Consider the following 18,663-nt stretch of genomic DNA (forward strand, 5'->3'; position numbering starts at 1 on the left):
ACTTTTTTTAAAACCAAATAGATGATCATCCTTACACTTGTCTGAAAAACCTTTCTAAAAATAGGTAATATTTTTTTTTGTTATTGTAATGTCAAAACTAAGTATTTACCTTTTTTTAAATTTATTTACACATCATAAAAACATAATACAAAGAACTTAGAACTAAGATGCGCCACAGAAACTTATGAAAGTTTATGCGTGCAAATGCATCACTACGCTCAAACTGCATGTTGAATGTTTGTACACCTATGCTTTTTTTGTATATGGTACTTATATACTAGATACAATAAGGAACAAATAAGGTAGTAAGTAAACAGTTATCAGGTAACACCTGTCATCACACATTCCCATCCGTTATGTAATATTTCTTGAACGCGTTTTTACATTTGTAGGTAACTATAAAATTATACGGTTGGCTACCCTAAAAACACATTAATTTAACCGATTTGCAAGAGCGAAGTGAATGAAGTTTTGTACTTACGGAGCATTAAAAAAATCTCGTTTTAATACTCGTGGGCCCACACCGGAGCGCCCCTAGGGCAGACCCTTGCATGCCGACACAACACAACAAACCCCACGAGGGCCACAACTCAGTCCGGCTTACACTCGCTTGTAAGTCGCACGCCGACCGCGCTCCGATTTTCGAGCGACTTTCTCCTAAACGTGCAGTGTGAAATCAGTGATGGATTTGTCCTGTGAAGAGAACATGCAGGTGTCTGCTGGAAGCACGGGTCGGGACATGTGCGTCGCAGGTCCCGACCGAGCGCTGGACCGGGACCCCAGGCTCCTGGGGAACCTGCTGGCGCTGGAGAGGTTCCACGCGCTCCACACGGACTATTTCCAGCATGTACAGATCGACATTCAGCCCTTCATGAGGAAGGTTGTCACCACTTGGATGCTCGAGGTGAGCTGCTGCTGGGTTTTTGATTTATGGCGGTATCTTTAAAAAATTATACCTAGCTATTGGCTTACGCTTATCTGTATATATATATGGCATCTAGGTTCCTAGGTTAAAAAAATGTTAAAGATACCTAATTATTTTATTTACATTTAAGTCAGCAGAATACCTACTTTACGAAAAAAGGAAGCAAAATATAGTTGTTTGTATTTATTTTAAATTTATTCGTTCCTATGATCTAATAACTTAAAATAAGTATCTCTTAATTGAATGTATAAATATAGGAACCTGGAACTGCGATTTATTGTTTAGAGTACGCATAACACTGGTATAAACAATTGAACATCATAAACCTTTATTTTAACGACAGCTTATCAGAAAGACAAAGTTCATTGACCTGTATTTTTAAATTACGCCATATGCTAAAGAGTATGTTGTATTGTTGTTTTTGTTCCTTAAGGAAGTAATTGGGTGGGTGTTAACACTTCGTTATAATAACCTGCGATAAATTAAGTGCACTTTAGTGAAATAACTATTAGTACGTACTGAATTATTTACAACTACCCTTCTTTATTTTATTGTGAAGTAGGTATATTACGCAATAGGTAGATAAAGTTATACCTACATAATATTCCTACTTGGTATTAAATAAAAATTATGTATTTAAAGAAGAAAAATCTATAAGAATTCGAATTATTACTCTCATTGCATAAAATCATATCTTCCTACATACTAATTTATGACTTGGCTAAATGTCTGTGTAGGTACTATTACATTGCAAATTAGATAAAAGTTGGTGTTCACATTTAAACGATGTTTAACCAGGTTACTTAAAAGGCTACTCGCTTTGTAAGTTAATTTATCCCTGATCCATATTTATGCAGAAGTTTACGTAACGTATGGAGTTAAGGCGCTAGACGCTGTTTTTGGCCGAAAACTCTAACATTCTAGAGTCTATATCTTCTTAACGGTTCAACAAAAAAATATGAAAAAAATATATATGATTTTACGTTTTATGTACAACATTTCTAATGTTTGACTTGTTCCCTATGACTTATAGTTTTTCCAAAAAAGGAACATTACGACAGGCCGTTTTGTGACTAACTTTGCCTATTTCTAGTAAACGGTTTATTCGATTAAAGTTATTTTTAGACTAGAATAATTGTTTTAACAGATACTACAAATGCAACGTAGAATAATGTTAATAAATTTTTTTTTTTTAAGAAATCGAATATTTTTCAACATTTTGTGCGTATGTAGCTCGAAAAAGGTGTGGCCGGCAGTCGTGTGCTAGCTTTGAGACGAGGAGGCTGTGTCGCTCGTCGCTCCGTGCCTTCCTTGTATTCTGCATGTTTGTTCTGAGCCGAGGTGCTATAAAATTGGAGTTATTGTGGCCAAAGATTAAATAACTGCAGAATGTTGATTTGGTTGTGACGCGCTTTAGCGCGCGCAACACGGTGTTTCGCAGTCTATTATTACGAACGTAATGACAATATTTCCACTTATGTTTGAGAAAGCTTCATTTGAAATATATAAAAAATGTTTTCGAACATGCGCTGACATATTGCCATTAAAATTTAACGTTTTTAATAAAGTTCAATTTCTAAAAAAAATTGATCAACATTGGCAATTTATGTTGTAGGTATATACTATATAGTTTGATTCAGAAACCATTACATTTTAAGGATTGTTACCTTGGAGGATATAATCAAACGGAGACGCCATGTCTGTAATTTTCTGTACAAAACAGTCTGCCGATTTTTGCGGGGGAGGGGAACGTCAAATGTATGAGTAACGTAAAAATAGCCATGTCAGATAAACGTCAGTCCATACATTGTGTATGACCGTTGGCCGCCTATTTTCGACAGAGGGGAAAGCCTGTCAATGGCTACTCCGTTTAGTTGTATCCTCCAAGATTGTTACCCATTAAAATGATGTTAGTTTATTAAGTAAATCTGGGGGCACGGCAGTGCCCCTGCCAAGTCGAGCAAAAAAAGAGGCACGGCCGTACTATCCTTTTCTCGAAGCGATTCAGGCCATTTTCGACGTCCTGTAATTTTGTGCTGGCTGAAGCTAAAACCCTGAATTTTCAGTAATATATAGGGCTAAACATGCTTAAGATATATTCTCAAAAACATTCAATTTGAACTAGTAGTTATTAAAGTTATTATTAAAGTTAGTTCCTTATTTTCGACACTGACACACTCACTCACTCACTCACTCACCTACGATCATCATAATTCTAAGGTACTTCTAGTATATCCACAAGCTTTAAATTTTAAACATAAGTAGTTTTCAGCTTATCAAGCCATAGAAAATCTAATAATATTGCAATATCAGTCACGTTTTAAAGATCTAAGAACTGCATAAGTAAGTTTGTAATCCCATATAAATATTTGCTATTACAAAGTTACTGTTGCAGTTCCTACAAATAGTAGGTAGTAAAGTAAAGGTACACTACGATGTACGATGTGAGTATGAATGAAGACGTGTTTCTTTATGATATGTGTATACATAGTATGAGTACCCGAAAAGAAGAACTGCCTACAAAAAGAGATGAGATCCCATCAAAAACATTACATGTAAAAAGATGCAAGTTTCGCAACGCTTCTACTACAAAAGAGTTTTGAGATGTAATGTGAAACCAAGTCGGTTATTTTAATCAGTGCCAGGGGGTGTTAAAACTGTATCAAATATATATATTTAATTTGTAATACATATAATGACTTGGCAATCGCGCATAATGCTTTACTCGTACCGTACTCGTAAAATGTTGGCTGACGGCGTATTGCATAAAGTATCATTCTATGGAACTAACTATGTCAACAAAAGTCACTAGTAAATTCATTCATCAAGTTTGATTACTTACATAGTTAGCAAGTTCCATCGAATGACACTCTACCAATTCAATACGACGGTTATGTCAATTACACAAACGTGCAGCATGGTGCGTAATAGGATGGGTAAGTAATATATAATAATAATATAATTTTATACGGCGTTTTAAACAGGACGCGAGTCGTATTAACCGTGAAATGTAATTTACGACCTCCACTAAATGCATTATCTACTCATACTCAAACAACAAAATATCTGCAAACAAAAGGTATACGAGTATAGCGCCAACTGCACGCCTCTGGGCTGTATCTTATTCTTTGAACCTCGTGACGGTGCAGCGATACAAAATTCACGTACGATCGCAGCGAGCGGGGTAAGCGGGTGGTGCGGGTACAGAGCGCTTAGCTCCGCCCAGACGCTCAAGGACATTGGGCCTTCCAATCGTCTTAATAACAAGCCATAGAGCTTATTCTGCTTATTGCACTTTTGGTTAGCCGTTCGAAAATAACTTTTAACGCTTTGACTTAAGGTTTACGGCTTTGATTTGCGGAGTACAGTATGCATTGAGCCCTTACTAATGCCTACCAACGGAAACTTTTTTATTAGCTTTTTTGAGCTTAACTCTTCAATGAGCACGGCATCTTTATAACCGTCGGTAAGCTCAGGTAAAAAGTGTAAAAACTTTGCTATCCTTTGATATTATGCAAGAAAAAATACTATTCAAACATAAAAAATGGAATCGTCTTTCATCCCTCTTTTAACCTTTACATTGTTACGCGAAACACAGCACCCGTAATGAATGATTCGCGGTTGACATGGTCGAGTTTGGCGCACTTCGTGTTTGTTTGTGAACATGTTTTCGCAGCCTGTTCTTTATACGCTTCACATTCTGTGCATCTACTTCATCTCGGGGACATTTAAGTACCTACCTATACTTACGAACAATTAGAACTAGCCAAAAAAAGAATTTCTTACGAAAGGCTGCAAGGCTAATAGCCCGGGAAGTAGTGTCATAAGGTGCAAATTTTGGTATCGGATGAATTCACTTAGCACAGCTGTAACATATGTAAAACTAAGGTAATTGAGCCCGGTAGCCATCCGCCACCCCCTGGCAGGTAGGAAGGGGGGGGGGGGGCAGTCACAGTAATTTGTAATGGATTCAAACTTTCAACTCCTTTTACACCCTGTTAACTAGTCCCTCTCTATTTTAAATACAACGCAAAAGGACAGCTCCTTAGTCCCTCTAAAGATTGAGAAGTTTATCATCTTATTTCGCCGCCAGGTTTGCGAAGAGCAACAATGTGAAGAGCAAGTGTTCCCGCTGGCAGTGAGCTACATGGACCGATTCCTGGCGCAGCGCGCCATCTCGCGGCAGCAGCTACAGCTGCTGGCCGCCACCGCAATGCTGCTCGCCTCCAAGTTCCGCCAGTGCCACCCGCTCTCGGTGGACCTGCTCTGTGCTTACACTGACAACTCAGTTCAACCTCACGAAGTTCGGGTAAGTGTGAAAATAGTCTTCTTTTAAATATCCATCCACTGTCACTCCAATGCAAGATTTCAGCGATCCTGTTCGCTTGACGTATCCAGCATCAGCGATTTCGTCCAATCCAGATTTCGTTTTCTTTCCGTGGCTGTGATAATTGTAAACATCCTGCTCCGGAAACGAGTTACAACATACGAAAGCGGCAAGCGTGCTCCTCTAAATAATCACGTATAGCCTTCTTTAATTAAGCAACGTTATGATAGCATCTAATAAAGGCGCGTGATTCAGTGGTTCGTCACTCGCGAAAGGTCAAGTGGTTCTGACGCCGAACGCTCCACATCCTGCGGCGACCGCAACCTGCGCTTGCCCATTGTTTCGGCTCCACTGTGAACGAACTCGATTAACCAAGTCAAATGTCACCCCAAAGGTATGGCCCTTATATTACCCGTTTCCTTAAGTAACCCGTGTGGTTAGTTTCCGGTAATTACTTCTTCCGCGGCCGACACTTTCTTGAGGGAGGGAACTAAATATCATTGTGTCGCGGTCATTGTAAGTCGCAGCCTGTGACGGACTTGAGCACTGACTGGTTACTTACGGGCTTCCGACGGAAATGTGGGCTACACGATCTGATATCAAGATAAGGCTTATTATGTTCCCCATTACGATAAATTTAGGTAATGATATCTAGCACAGACACGTTCTAATGACTTAAGAATGTCATGTTACTTCAATGCTCTATCATTCCCATTGTTGAAGTTAACAATTAAACACGTTGCTGCAATATTGGAGAAAGTAACTACATTTGTATAGTGCACATGATTGTATTGTGCATAGCCAGACATACAGAATATTCCCACAGTTTTACAAAATATCATAATGCGTAATATCCAGGTCGAGGCAGGTGTGACTCGATCAATTAGAGCGGTCGCTGTGCGTTGACTTTGTCACTAGATTCACACGCATGCGGCAACGTAATTCAGTCTGGTGTCAAAATAGTTATTTGTACAACAAGTGATCAAAGTTTGATATTTCTTCGAGTGCTTATTTTGAGTCCCGTGCAAGCGAAAGATTCTATAATAGATTCACGAGCGTAGCGAGTGAATCTAATTTAGAATCTTGAGCGTAGTAAGGGACTCAAAAGCGCACGAGATGTAAATAACTTTGATCTCGTGTAGTACACAACATTTTTCACCTCAGCGCAGTGAGAACATACCTATTAGACAACTTGAAAAATTTAATCCTTCTTCATCACTTAATACCTGCACTCATGTTTTCTTAAGATATACAAACAATTAAGTTTAATTACCGCAATGGAACACAAAAACAAAACGTAATAATAAATTCCAGTAAAATAATATAGAAATAACAAACTTTAACTGACACTTCAATCGCCAACTTTGACAACAAAAAAAATCTTTGTAAGATACGGTCCGAATTGCGGATACGTACTATTTGTCAACTATGGTAGAAATTCTTAAAAGTAAGATAATTAATTTTGCGTGATGATCTGTGTATTTTTTGAGTTCGTTATTTTAATTGTACAATAAAATACCTAAAATATAGTATTTTATCAGTTTTTATGAAATCTTAAACTTTATTTTTATTTATTAATTATTAAGAATTCATACTCGTACGTGGTTTGGAACGATTAGATGCGGTCTGAAGTTTTTCGGGGGTCTATTATAAACCGTGAATATACTGTTGAATGTCGTTTTAACTTTTTTTTGTCTGTTTCTTTTTGCTAACAGTGTGAAAGGGACAGAGATAATAGAACCCAAGTATTTCGAACTTTTATTAGACCCCGCATGTTGAAATGACATTTGACTATAAAGGTCACTTGAATGTCATTTTGTCTCACTCAGTGAGCAAAATCGCATTTTGCTCACTGTTTTTAAGAATCAAAGTACCCTTGTTCGAGCTGCTGAGGTGAAAAATGTATTTTCTACGTTCATGACTCGAAACATCCTTGGTTATTGAATACTAAACAGTAGACCAATTACGTATTCCGCATAACGGTTGTGGGAAAGAAGATATCACTTGATGTTTAGAAAGATAAAACTAAAAACCTATGTGGTCCCATAATTAACCACGAATTAAAATACCATATAACAGAGCGTGAGAAACGCATCGCATACTTCAAGGTGCCGTATGGCATCGTGGGACATACTTCCTTGCAATTAATTCGTGCGATGTCAACGATAAACCCATCGTACGCATACGCAATGAGGTCATATGGCGTAGGGGTCAATTTCACATTCCCATGCCTTACGAATTACGCAGCTCCTGCAGGCAACACATGCCTCTTCTTCATTTAAAGTCATAATTATTATATATTTTATCGTGCGACCATGTTTATCTCTTCTTTAATAAGTATAATGTTGTTTTGTTTTTGTTTACGTATAATTAGTCAAAATCATGCCTTTGACCTTTGCTGACATGTATTTCAATAACCGATAAGCTTTTAAATTATTATGGATGAATGAACCTTGTTAAGATAATGGAACATTTTAATTATATTACACGGATACTCTATTTCAGCGCTTTGTGAAGTTTAGTGGCTTCACATTGTCTTTGTTATTCTAATAGTCCACAGCTCCCCTTTTATAAACAATCCTTTCTTATCATATTTCTATTTTCACATGTGATGCGATTCGCTACTTTTTGCGGTTTCCGCCTGATTCACCGAGTATGACGGTTACGATTCAATTGCAAAGAATACGCATGTCCCTTCTTGAGTCCTCCTTAAATAAGTGGATGGTAATTGCATTGGGTGAAATTAAAAAGCGTAGTTTGTTGTAAGGGACGAGGTTCACATGGGGTTGCTCCCTTGGAAGATACAATGGCCGTGTGTTACGTACCCGCGAAGACCTAAATATTAATAGTGATGGTTTGTTGCAGCAATGGGAAATGTTGCTGCTGCAGCGGCTGAACTGGCAGCTGTCCATCGCGACCGCGTTTGACTTCATCGAGCCGTTCCTGGCGCGGGTGCCGTGGGGCCGCGCCAACCCTTTAGTGCGCACACATGCCCTAACACTCACATCCGTGTGCTATACTGGTAAGTTTCTGAAATTCGACAATACCTTTCACACCGTGACTGTTTCGGAGTCGAGAAATGACAGCGTCTTGGTTTAACAAGGTGTCGGTACGTGTATACATGTTATCCACTACCTATAGGTAGACATGATAGTATCATGTAGGTATCATGTGTGGGTTTTTTTGCGAGTTCATAAATTCGCTAACATATACGTACTGTGTAACATGCGGGCCCTGACTTCCTGTTTTACAATTAATGTACCTACCAATTAATCGGTAAACGCGAGTGCGAATCGGTTTTCTAGTTCATTTAGTGAATTCCGCTCCGCTGAAAGTACAAAAATTGCTTTTCGTTTAATTAGAAATCGTCCCTTTGTTTGTATCTGCCATAGTAATGCGTGCACATGTTGTGTAGAGTGGAGGCACGCAGGGACGCGTGTATCGGAACGCGCACATGCTCGGCTGTGATATCGCACACCTTGCGCCTGCGCCCCTCAGCCACTGACCCTCTCCTATTGTCAAATTATACATAAAAACTTTAATGGTACAGTTTTAGGGACGAAAGGAATATAATTAATTCTAATGTGGGATGACCGCTTAAACTATCCACGTGCTCGTGCAGGTGTAAGATGAAGCTTGTTTTCAAGATCTAAATTAATTTTCTATTAATGTACAAAATGCTTAAATATGAAGTAATAATTAGTTTATGCCTATCTATCGAGACGGTTCTTTCTTTCTTCAGGTTGTGACCACAAAAGTGTAGGTAAGATGCACGTAAGTGTATAACGATCTCAATGTCAAGATTTTAGTAAGTAGATTTGTTAATAAGGTTACCAATATAATATTTAAGGAATTTGTATTAAACCTAGGGTAAAATACATAAATATTGGAAACAAAGTCTTATATGAGGGACTCGCTAACTCAATCTACCTACAAATAACAAATGTATACTTTTGATAGACTTTATAACTAAGGTTTCAGTTATGGAATGCACTACGTCTCATGTATCATGTTTCCCAGTTGTATGATGCAGATTACGTCGGTTACACTAGGGCTTACGTGGTTATGTTATTATGGACCCTTGCTCGACGCTAACCGGTCATGCTATGTAATTGCCATTTGCCACTGACCAACAGTGACCCTACTCCAACCCCGAAGGGTTGAGCTTGCACGATCACTGAGCACGTCGTAAAAAATAAAATATTTATCATGCATGTTAATACTGCTAGTAGGTACTTGACATTTTAATTGTAGATAGCCGGCTGTAAACTGCGAACCGTAGCTTTACGGCATTTACTAGTTTTAGAAACACGTGCCATACTATCGCAAAAAGAATAGGTACTAGTTTGTTGTTGTCCATATTGTGGAGGCTAGCAGTGTTTCAGCTAAGTTAAGAGTCGCTCTTGTATATTATACTTGACATTTTGCATACCTATGAGGCCCTCAGGAAACATTAAAATCTAGGCAGGTTACACTTATCATTTTACTTTAGAAAAAGAAAAACCGTAAAAGAGGTTTTTTTAACCGACTTCCAAATCTAAAAGGAGGAGGTTATCAATTCGGTTGTATGTTTTTTTTTTTTTTATGTTTGTTACTCCATATCTCCGTCATTACTGGACCGATTTTGAAAATTATTTTTTTGATTGTATGTATATGCATACAGATTGGTCCCGTTTTTGTCAAAACCCAGTTCTGATGATGGGATCCATGAGGAATCGAGGGAACTCCTCAAATCTTAAAGGCACACATATAGTGATTTTTGTATTTTTATCAACAAATCAAGCATATATGTACATTCAAAAAAGTGACATTTGATGAAGTGGAACTGCTGATGATGATCAGAACGGAACTCTTCAACGATGCATACCACACGTCTGACGATTTGTCCTCTTCGTTATGTTTGTTAAGCAAGTTAAGTTTTTAAGCTACATTTTTGTCAAGCTCGAGTGCTGATGATGGGATCCATGAGGAATCGAGGGAACTCCTCAAATCTTAAAGGCATGCGTATAGAGATTTTTGTATTTTCATCAACAAATCAAGCATATACATAAAAAAAAGTGACATTTGATGAAGTGGAACTGCTGATGATGATCAGAACAGAACTCTTCAACGACGCATAGTTCACGTTTGGCGATTTGTCCTCTTCGTTATGTTTGTTAAGCAAGTTAAGTTTTTAAGCCACAATTTTGTCAAGCTTGAGTTCTGATGATGGGATCCACGAGGAATCGAGGGAACTCCTCCAATCTTAAAGGCATGCGTATAGAGATTTTTGTATTTTCATCAGAAAATCGAGCATTTTCATTAAAAACTGTCGCATTTGATGAAGTGGAACTGCTGATGATGATCATAACGGAACTCTTCAACGACGCATAGCTCGCATTTGGCGATTTGTCCTTTTCGTTATGTTTGTTAAGCAAGTTAGGTTTTTAGGCACATTTATGTCAATCTCAAGTCCTGAACATGGTATCCATGAGGAATCGAGGGAACTTCTCAAATCTTAAAGGCATCCGTATAGAATTTTATATATTTTCATCAGAAAATCAAGCATTTACATTAAAAACTGTGGCATTTGATGAAGTGGAACTGCTGATGATGATCAGAACAGAACTCCTCAACGACGCATAGTACACGTTTTGTGATTTTCAATTTCGATTTTGACTTGGATTGGGCCCCGGACTCCGGACTCGGGCCCGTACTCGGACTCGGACCCAGACCCGGACCTTGACCCGGAAAACCACTATGATACCTAAACTAAATCAACCACTATGATTACCATAAAATGTATACATATTACCAAATAAAGTATAAGCACCGTTAAGTGGGTTAGGCTAGTAGTTAGAGAAGTCGGTTTTTTTCTATTAAAGATTATTTTGTAATGGGTTGATTTAGAATCTCATGCTCCCTTAGAAGTTATTTTTAATCTTATACAAAGTTTTCTTCGGAGCACTAAAAACGAAACAGATATTTGTTTACTTTTTTATTCGTTACTAAAACTTCTCCAAATTCTAGAGAAATAGATTGTATCGGTACCTAATTGGTAATACAAAGTGAAAGTTGGAAGATATTTCGATAATTAACTACTCAAAGTTGTGTCGATGTTGAACACTGCTGCGTCCGATTAGGCCCGTATGGTCCATCGGAGTCTGATAACAGTTATTTATAGCTGACAGTTGCTTGATTACCCATGGTCCATAATATATATCTATCACATGTGTCGGAATTAAAGTTCCAGTAATGTTAATGGCTATTGAAAATAGGTACTGTGGGTCTAGCCAAGATGACAATCGTTGATCGACACTTTTTTAAAGAGCGAGTACCTACCTAAACCAAACAACACTTTGAAGGGAATTTAATTTGGGTAGTAGCTATAAAGTCTACTTCCAGTTCTCATACAAAAAATATTTAAGTATTTCAAGTAGGTAGTACATTTATAATCCATACTTTTTAGGCCCTGGCGTATTGAAACAATTGGCCTAGGTTTGTTTTGTGACAATCTCAAAAAGTTTCATGGAAATATATTGGATGGTTTAAGAGTTGATCTACATTTAAATGCACTTTTGTACTACATATTTAAATGATTACCTAAATACTTACTACGGAGCTTTGTCAAGGGTGACCGAGCGTTGGTGTCACATGTCACTGCGACCGACGGAAGTGTCACGTAATTGTTGGTGGTGGAACCTCACAGTAAGTACACACGAGGTGTGAAAGGGTAATAGCACGACTTGACCCCAAACTTCCTCTTTTTAATAACTGTGCTACGGCCCGTTATTAAAAGATATTGAGCGAGATCAGCCCCTTTTTCTTAAGCTATTATGCAAATATTCAATGTAATTGATCGCCAGATCGCCACTCGCGCCGTGACTGCCTCGACTTTATGATAAAATAAAAAAATCTTAAGATGACGGGTAGCTGCCAGGTAGCCGCCAATTAATATCGGTTAACTTATATAGAAATCGTGCCCAAATCCAGTTTAGGATGATAACATGATAGGTTAGGTTGAGTATGCAGCGCATACGATGTTCTAACCGTGTCACGGCCGCCGCTTGGGTGCTCGCGGGGCCTGCCTTGGGCAGCGCGACAGCTGACGCGACAATCGAAGACGTCCCGCGGGTATTGTGCTCTTACCTCTCCCCGACAAAAGCTCCGCGACAAAAGATCGTCTCGGCGCGCACCTGGCGTCCCGACCCTACTCAAACACTTAACACAACATCAACCCTAAGTCAAATTCTTAAGGCCTATATTCGACTAGCTAAGATAATAACTCGGTTTTAAGTTCGACGCTCGAGCGGCTCGAGTCGTCCTCACAAATCTCAACGTGTCTCTTCATAAATTCGGAACCTACAATCTCGCGTTTCCGTTTTGTTTCGGAGGTGGATGCGGATGTTCTCGTTTTTATTTTTTACATCACTTCTTATCTTTTTACCATGAACTGGTTTCTTCTTTAATCAATAACTCAATTGAAAAAAGCGTACAATGAATGATTTCAAGGTTGTTAATAACGACATTTAAATGTCAGTTGATTTTGTTATTAAGCACCTATGTACAGTTGCGATAAGTTTAAGTTACTTGCCTATTCACAAGCTGCCACTCCTAATTTATTATTCAAGCAAAAAACTACATTACGCATACGCACTACATATAACTAAAGAACTTGTTTTGCAAAATAAGACATAAAATCTAAACGGCGAACATAAAAATGATAACAACCAGTTCCGCACAATTAGACATTGACTATTTGCAACCCTTGCGATTTCGTAACGCATCTATTTGTGTTGGATTCGAGACGGGTTTGATAAACGGAACTTAACGGTCCTCGATGTCTGTTACTGTTGGGGTTATTAAGTGTAGGTACAATTAGAAGTGCAAGGGGCCAGGCCTGGTAAGACGCGGGGGTGTCTTGTGGCCCCTTGGCGTGTGCTTGGCCAGCAGATGTTGGTGCCAACTGACAGGCAACCTGTCGCGCAACGGATCGCGCCGGTCCGCTGCCCATGCTTGTTGAGATCTACTCTGATATGCACCGCGCAATCGTTGTCGACTGCGTAATGCGTTACCAAAACCCAAAACACTGTTTATGGACTTTAACTGTCATGGCTCAAAAACGTTCGGGAAAACCTGCGTCTTTTCTGTGGACATTAAAAAAGTTAGCGATTTGGATACATTTTTCGAAGACTTTCATCATACAAATTTAAAGAAGAGAAGGTTTTATTAACATGTATAGCGCGCCGTAGACCCGAAATTCAGTAAAATGCTGCAAATGGTGTTAAAGGTATGAAAATCGGTACGATTGATTTTTAGGACATTTGAAACAATTTGACCCGAAGCTCCAACAAATAAAAAGAAAACGAGCGGAGTTATGAGGTCATCTTTTTTTTGTATGGAATTTAAAAAAATATATATTTAGAAACCTATCATGTGTGGTATCAAACGAAAGGGCTTTCTAGGGCGATTTTAAAAATATATCACATCATTACATTACAGTCTTTTTTTATTTAATTATAATAAAAACAATTTTCAAAACATACCAAGTTTGGGCTTCTCCAGATACAATAAGGTTCAATATTTTTTTGTAAAATATATCTTAAATTATACCTAATATCTTCATATTTAATCTTAATAAAGCAATTTTGAAAATATTTATATATATTTTTTTTTTTTCAATTTTACAAAGTGTGATCTATAAATCTCTCAATTAAATATTTCAAAAGGAATCATAAAATTAATATATAACGGTTTTTTCAGAAAGCCGCTTATATCTTGGAATCTATAAGTCGTAGTAAAAATTGTCTATATAAGAAATAACTGAAAAAACTCGCCTTTAACGCCAACTTTAACTGATCAGAACTTAAAGCTTAGATATTACCAAAGGAACATGTAAACCAAGTTTCAATAGGGTTTTTAATATTTATTATTATTTTTTAGAGTTTAAATACTCTTATGTTACCCGAAATGACATTATACTCGTTTTGAGTAATTCGGCAGGGGTGTTATTACACTTTGTAAAATTGAAAACTTAAAAAAAAAACTAAATGTAAATATTTTCAAAATTGCTTTATTATGATTAGCAGGCCTCGGAGTTTTTTTAGCACGGTAAGACTAAGGAGAGCTATGGAGTCTTTGTTAACATTAAAATTAAGTTCATACTCATACTCATCCTCATTAATTAAGTACAAGTAAATTATGTACAGCTCTAGACCTAATAAATATCAGCGATCATCACAATAACGAAATACGTAACTATATATTCATGACATAATGTGACATCTGATTTACTCATACACATATTTAGGTAAATAGGTTTAATCATAAGTGGCCTATCACTTAAAAAAGTACTTAAGACATGCAACCTATGATTATAAACATTGGTAATACGTATTCGACATATTAAAACGATATTCCATAGATATTAAAACTGTTTGTTATTCATTAAGGTTGATATAGAGCTACAATATTTTAGAATAGTTATGCGTTACTCTTCCTTACGTCTACAAAACAGTTCGTTCACACATAATGGGCAGTATAAACGTCGTAAGTCGCATTCATGGGCATCATTTTCAAGACACCAATATCAATATCTTAACAGTAATTATAGTATGTAGGTACGTTAAGTACTTAAATAAAATATTGGAGCGATGACACTGCAATATGGGTAATATAATAATATTAACATACACATATACATATTATATTATTGGGCATCATTTTCAAGACACCAATATCCTTATCTTAACAGTAATTATAGTATGTAGGTACGTTAAGTACTTAAATAAAATATTGGAGCGATGACACTGCAATATGGGTAATATAATAATATTAACATACACATATACATATTATTACTTTTTTATAATATAACATTTAATTAAATATATGTAAACAGAATTAATTACATATAAGTAGTCTAAGTATTTATAAAACGATTCGGACGAACTTAATTAATGAGGATGAGTATGAGTATGAATTTAATTTTAATGTTAACAAAGACTCCATAGCTCTCCTTAGTCTTACCGTGCTAAAAAAACTCCGAGGCCTGATGATTAGATATGAAAATATTAGGTATAATTTGAGGTATATTTTACAAAAAAAAATTAACGGTATTGTATCTGGAGAAGGAACTTGGTATGTTTTGAAAATTATTTTTATTATAATTAAATAAAAATACTGAAATGTAATGATGTGATGAGCGTTTCTTATATTTTTTGCCATTTTTATATATTGTGACCTTTTTTGCCACTTTTGTGTTATTTCTAGTCAGGATCGCGAGCCCTTTTCATCCTTATAGGAGAAAAAAAGTGTCTTAAAATTTCCATACGTTTTTCAAACTTCCCTTTTTGTTACCGCCATACAAAGAATATGGGGAAATGGTAAGACAATAGGAAAAAAACTCTGGGACATTTTGTTATCCCATTAGGATCGAAAGAGCTCGTGATTCTAAGCAGAAATAACACAATACTTAGTGGCAAAAAAGGTCACAATATATAAAAAAGCGGCCAAGTGCGAGTCGGACTCGCCCATGAAGGGTTCCGTATTTAGGCGATTTATGACGTATAAAAAAAAAACTACTTACTAGATCTCGTTCAAACCAATTTTCGGTGGAAGTTTACATGGTAATGTACATCATATATTTTTTTTAGTTTTATCATTCTCTTATTAGAAGTTACAGGGGGGGACACACATTTTACCACTTTGGAAGTGTCTCTCGCGCAAACTATTCAGTTTAGAAAAAAATGATATTAGAAACCTCAATATCATTTTTGAAGACCTATCCATAGATACCCCACACGTATGAGTTTCAGTTCGAAGTATGGGGAACCCCAAAAATTTATTGTTTTTTTACTATTTTTGTGTGAAAATATTAATGCGGTTTACAGAATACATCTACTCACCAAGTTTCAACAGTATAGTTCTTATAGTTTCGGAGAAAAGTGGCTGTGACATACGGACGGACAGACAGACGGACAGACGGACAGACGGACAGACGGACAGACGGACAGACAGACAGACAGACAGACATGACGAATCTATAAGGGTTCCGTTTTTTGCCATTTGGCTACGGAACCCTAAAAATGGCAAGAAATAAAAGAAACGCTCTGATATATTTTAGAATTGGCTCAGGAAGCCCTTTCGTTTAATACCACACACGATAGGTCTCTGAACAAAAAATATATTTTCCATACAAAAAAAAGATGACGTCGTCATAATTTCTCTCGTTTTTTTTTATTTCTTGGTGCTTCGGGTCAAATGGTTTCAAATGACAAAGATCAATCGTACCGATTTTCATACCTTTAACATTATTTGCAGCGTTTTCTGGCGAAGCGCTAGCGCTATACGGAAGGTCCGTTTATTTTATGATGTCTATAGGAAAGATAGTACGTGTGTAAAAAGTTTTTGACCCTCATGTTACGTTTTTTTTTTAGCCAAAAGGCAACCTCAAATATGTACTCGTATGAACTCGCTTTAGTATCAATGACCTCTAGCTAGTTCGAACCTTTAATAAACCTACATAAATATACCTAGACTTAGGTCTAGGGCGCTTTTTCTGATTAAAATTAAAAGCAGACAGCGCTCGCGTGTGGCGATATGTTTTTTCAGGAGTAGATAGCGTGAAGAAAAGTGTCTAAGGGCATGGTCGAGCTAAGTACAGACGGGTGTAGGTGGGCAGTGACCCTACGAGCGCAGTTAGTAGAGGCAGAGCGGAAGGGTCGCGCCAGGTGGCGACACATCTGCCGTCTTGCCTGCGCGGGTAACTACGAACAGCGACTTACTACTTTAAATATCTTCAAACTTGTTTCTGCTTCAATACTGCTACCGTTAGGTCACCAAGCCGACTACGAGGGAACTTCAATAAAAACTTGTCTTGTAGATAAATTTATTTTTGTAATACGCACAGTAACTAAATCATATATTGTTTAGAACTTTGACATGCCTACCCTAATGCTACTTTTCATAATATTCAATAGAATATTTATTTAGGATCGTTATTGATTAGTCGTAGACTCGATCGTAATTTTCTTGGGTACAAATAATGGGGTCGCTCCTTCGATCGTGGCGAAATTGCAGCTGTGCCCTTAACTAGACGACTTAAGATGTAAATTACCATTATTCGATGCTATTGTCCCGCGGCGCACACAAAACGATGCAGACGGGGACCTAGTGCACAAATCTGGCAGCTGTTCAAGTTCGACTCCTTCCTTATTCTTCTAAACAACAATAGATTGCTCGGCATTGTGCAAAATGTAACACCGATTTTTTCTGCCGTCCTTTCCAGTCGACCGGGAATAACGCTTTCTTTAAACGTCAAACTTCGTCGAGGGAATAGCGCTTTGCAAAACGTTGTGCTTTGGTTGTAGAACTTGTAGATTGTAGAATATTTTCGGGTCGATCGGCGGTCAGTGGGTGTTTGTTTTTATTAAGATATCGTTGTATGCTAAGTTGCTCGCGGCGCAGGTAGATGCAAGGCCGCTGAGATGCAAGGTGTCCGTGCGAACCACCTGTTCCTATAATTGCCTCAACAGATGCGCGCCGATTCCGGTTAAGTACCTATATGAAAATGTATCTCGCTCGCAGCTTAAAAAACAGGAGACCATTTGTATCAGTTTAAACAAATACTCCATCTCGATGAAATAATAATAATTTCTATATTTCTAATTTCTTTATTGAAATATCACAGTTTTGATTTGTATGACTTAACTACCTATAGTGTAGGCTGTGGGTAATTTCGACCAATAAAATTTAATTAGCATTCCAGTTAAATATTATCGAACCGAGAAAAAATAGTCTAGACTTTATATTAACCTTTTTATTGGATAAAGTGGATTTACTAGTTCAGGTAGGTAAATCGATCGTTCGGTATCTTGAATTCACGAATTCACGAACGACTGACAAAACATATACACATTTACTGTATACTGTATAGATTTGTATAGTGTAGCTTCCTGTTTTATCGTCTGTCGTCATCGGTTTGCTGACACTATTTAGAAGGTAGGGCAGGGTAGTAAACAGAAACCATTTATTGATGTAAGTCTTTCTTTTCCTACAGAAACCGAGTTTCTCCTGGTGCCGCCCTCCCTGATCGCGGTGGCGTGCATCACGGCGGCAGCGCGTGGTCTTCGCGTGCGTGGGTCCGTCAGTGAGCTGTGCGCGCTCACGCACACGTCCGCCGCCGCCGCCGAGCTGGTGGCGCGCCACGTGGAGCGCGTGCTGGCGCGCGAGACCCAGCCGCAGGATCCCCGCCCGCGCCCTGCGCCGCTCGTCAAACAGCCCACCGACACCACCCAGCTGCCCAACACCCCCACAGATGTCCAGGACGTACATTTCTGACCTCCTGCCGCCAACTAGCGGGCTTAATCACAAAATCGGTCTCAGTTTCGCGGTTTACGAAACATTATTTCTGATCCCTTTACTAGTTCTA

At 37.9% G+C, this 18,663-nt stretch overlaps 1 protein-coding gene across 1 annotated transcript; it reads left to right on the top strand.

Moving 5' to 3' along the window:
* Positions 1-513: 513 nt before the first annotated feature.
* Positions 514-18,663, top strand: LOC134662400 (G1/S-specific cyclin-D2-like). Its single transcript, XM_063518616.1, has 4 exons — positions 514-904; positions 5,019-5,234; positions 8,118-8,274; positions 18,292-18,663. Exons 1-4 carry the CDS (start codon positions 683-685, stop codon positions 18,570-18,572), a joined length of 876 nt encoding a protein of 291 aa, XP_063374686.1. The 5' UTR covers positions 514-682; the 3' UTR covers positions 18,573-18,663.

Source organism: Cydia amplana, chromosome 3 (assembly GCF_948474715.1).
Source record: "Cydia amplana chromosome 3, ilCydAmpl1.1, whole genome shotgun sequence".
Lineage (NCBI taxonomy): Eukaryota > Metazoa > Arthropoda > Insecta > Lepidoptera > Tortricidae > Cydia > Cydia amplana.

Coding starts and splice junctions, on each gene's coding strand:
- LOC134662400 (XM_063518616.1), top strand. CDS start 683: ATGGATTTGTCCTGTGAAGAGAACATGCAGGTGTCTGCTGGAAGCACG. Junction 5,235..8,117: donor TTCAACCTCACGAAGTTCGG/GTAAGTGTGAAA, acceptor GGTTTGTTGCAG/CAATGGGAAATGTTGCTGCT. Junction 8,275..18,291: donor CACATCCGTGTGCTATACTG/GTAAGTTTCTGA, acceptor CTTTTCCTACAG/AAACCGAGTTTCTCCTGGTG.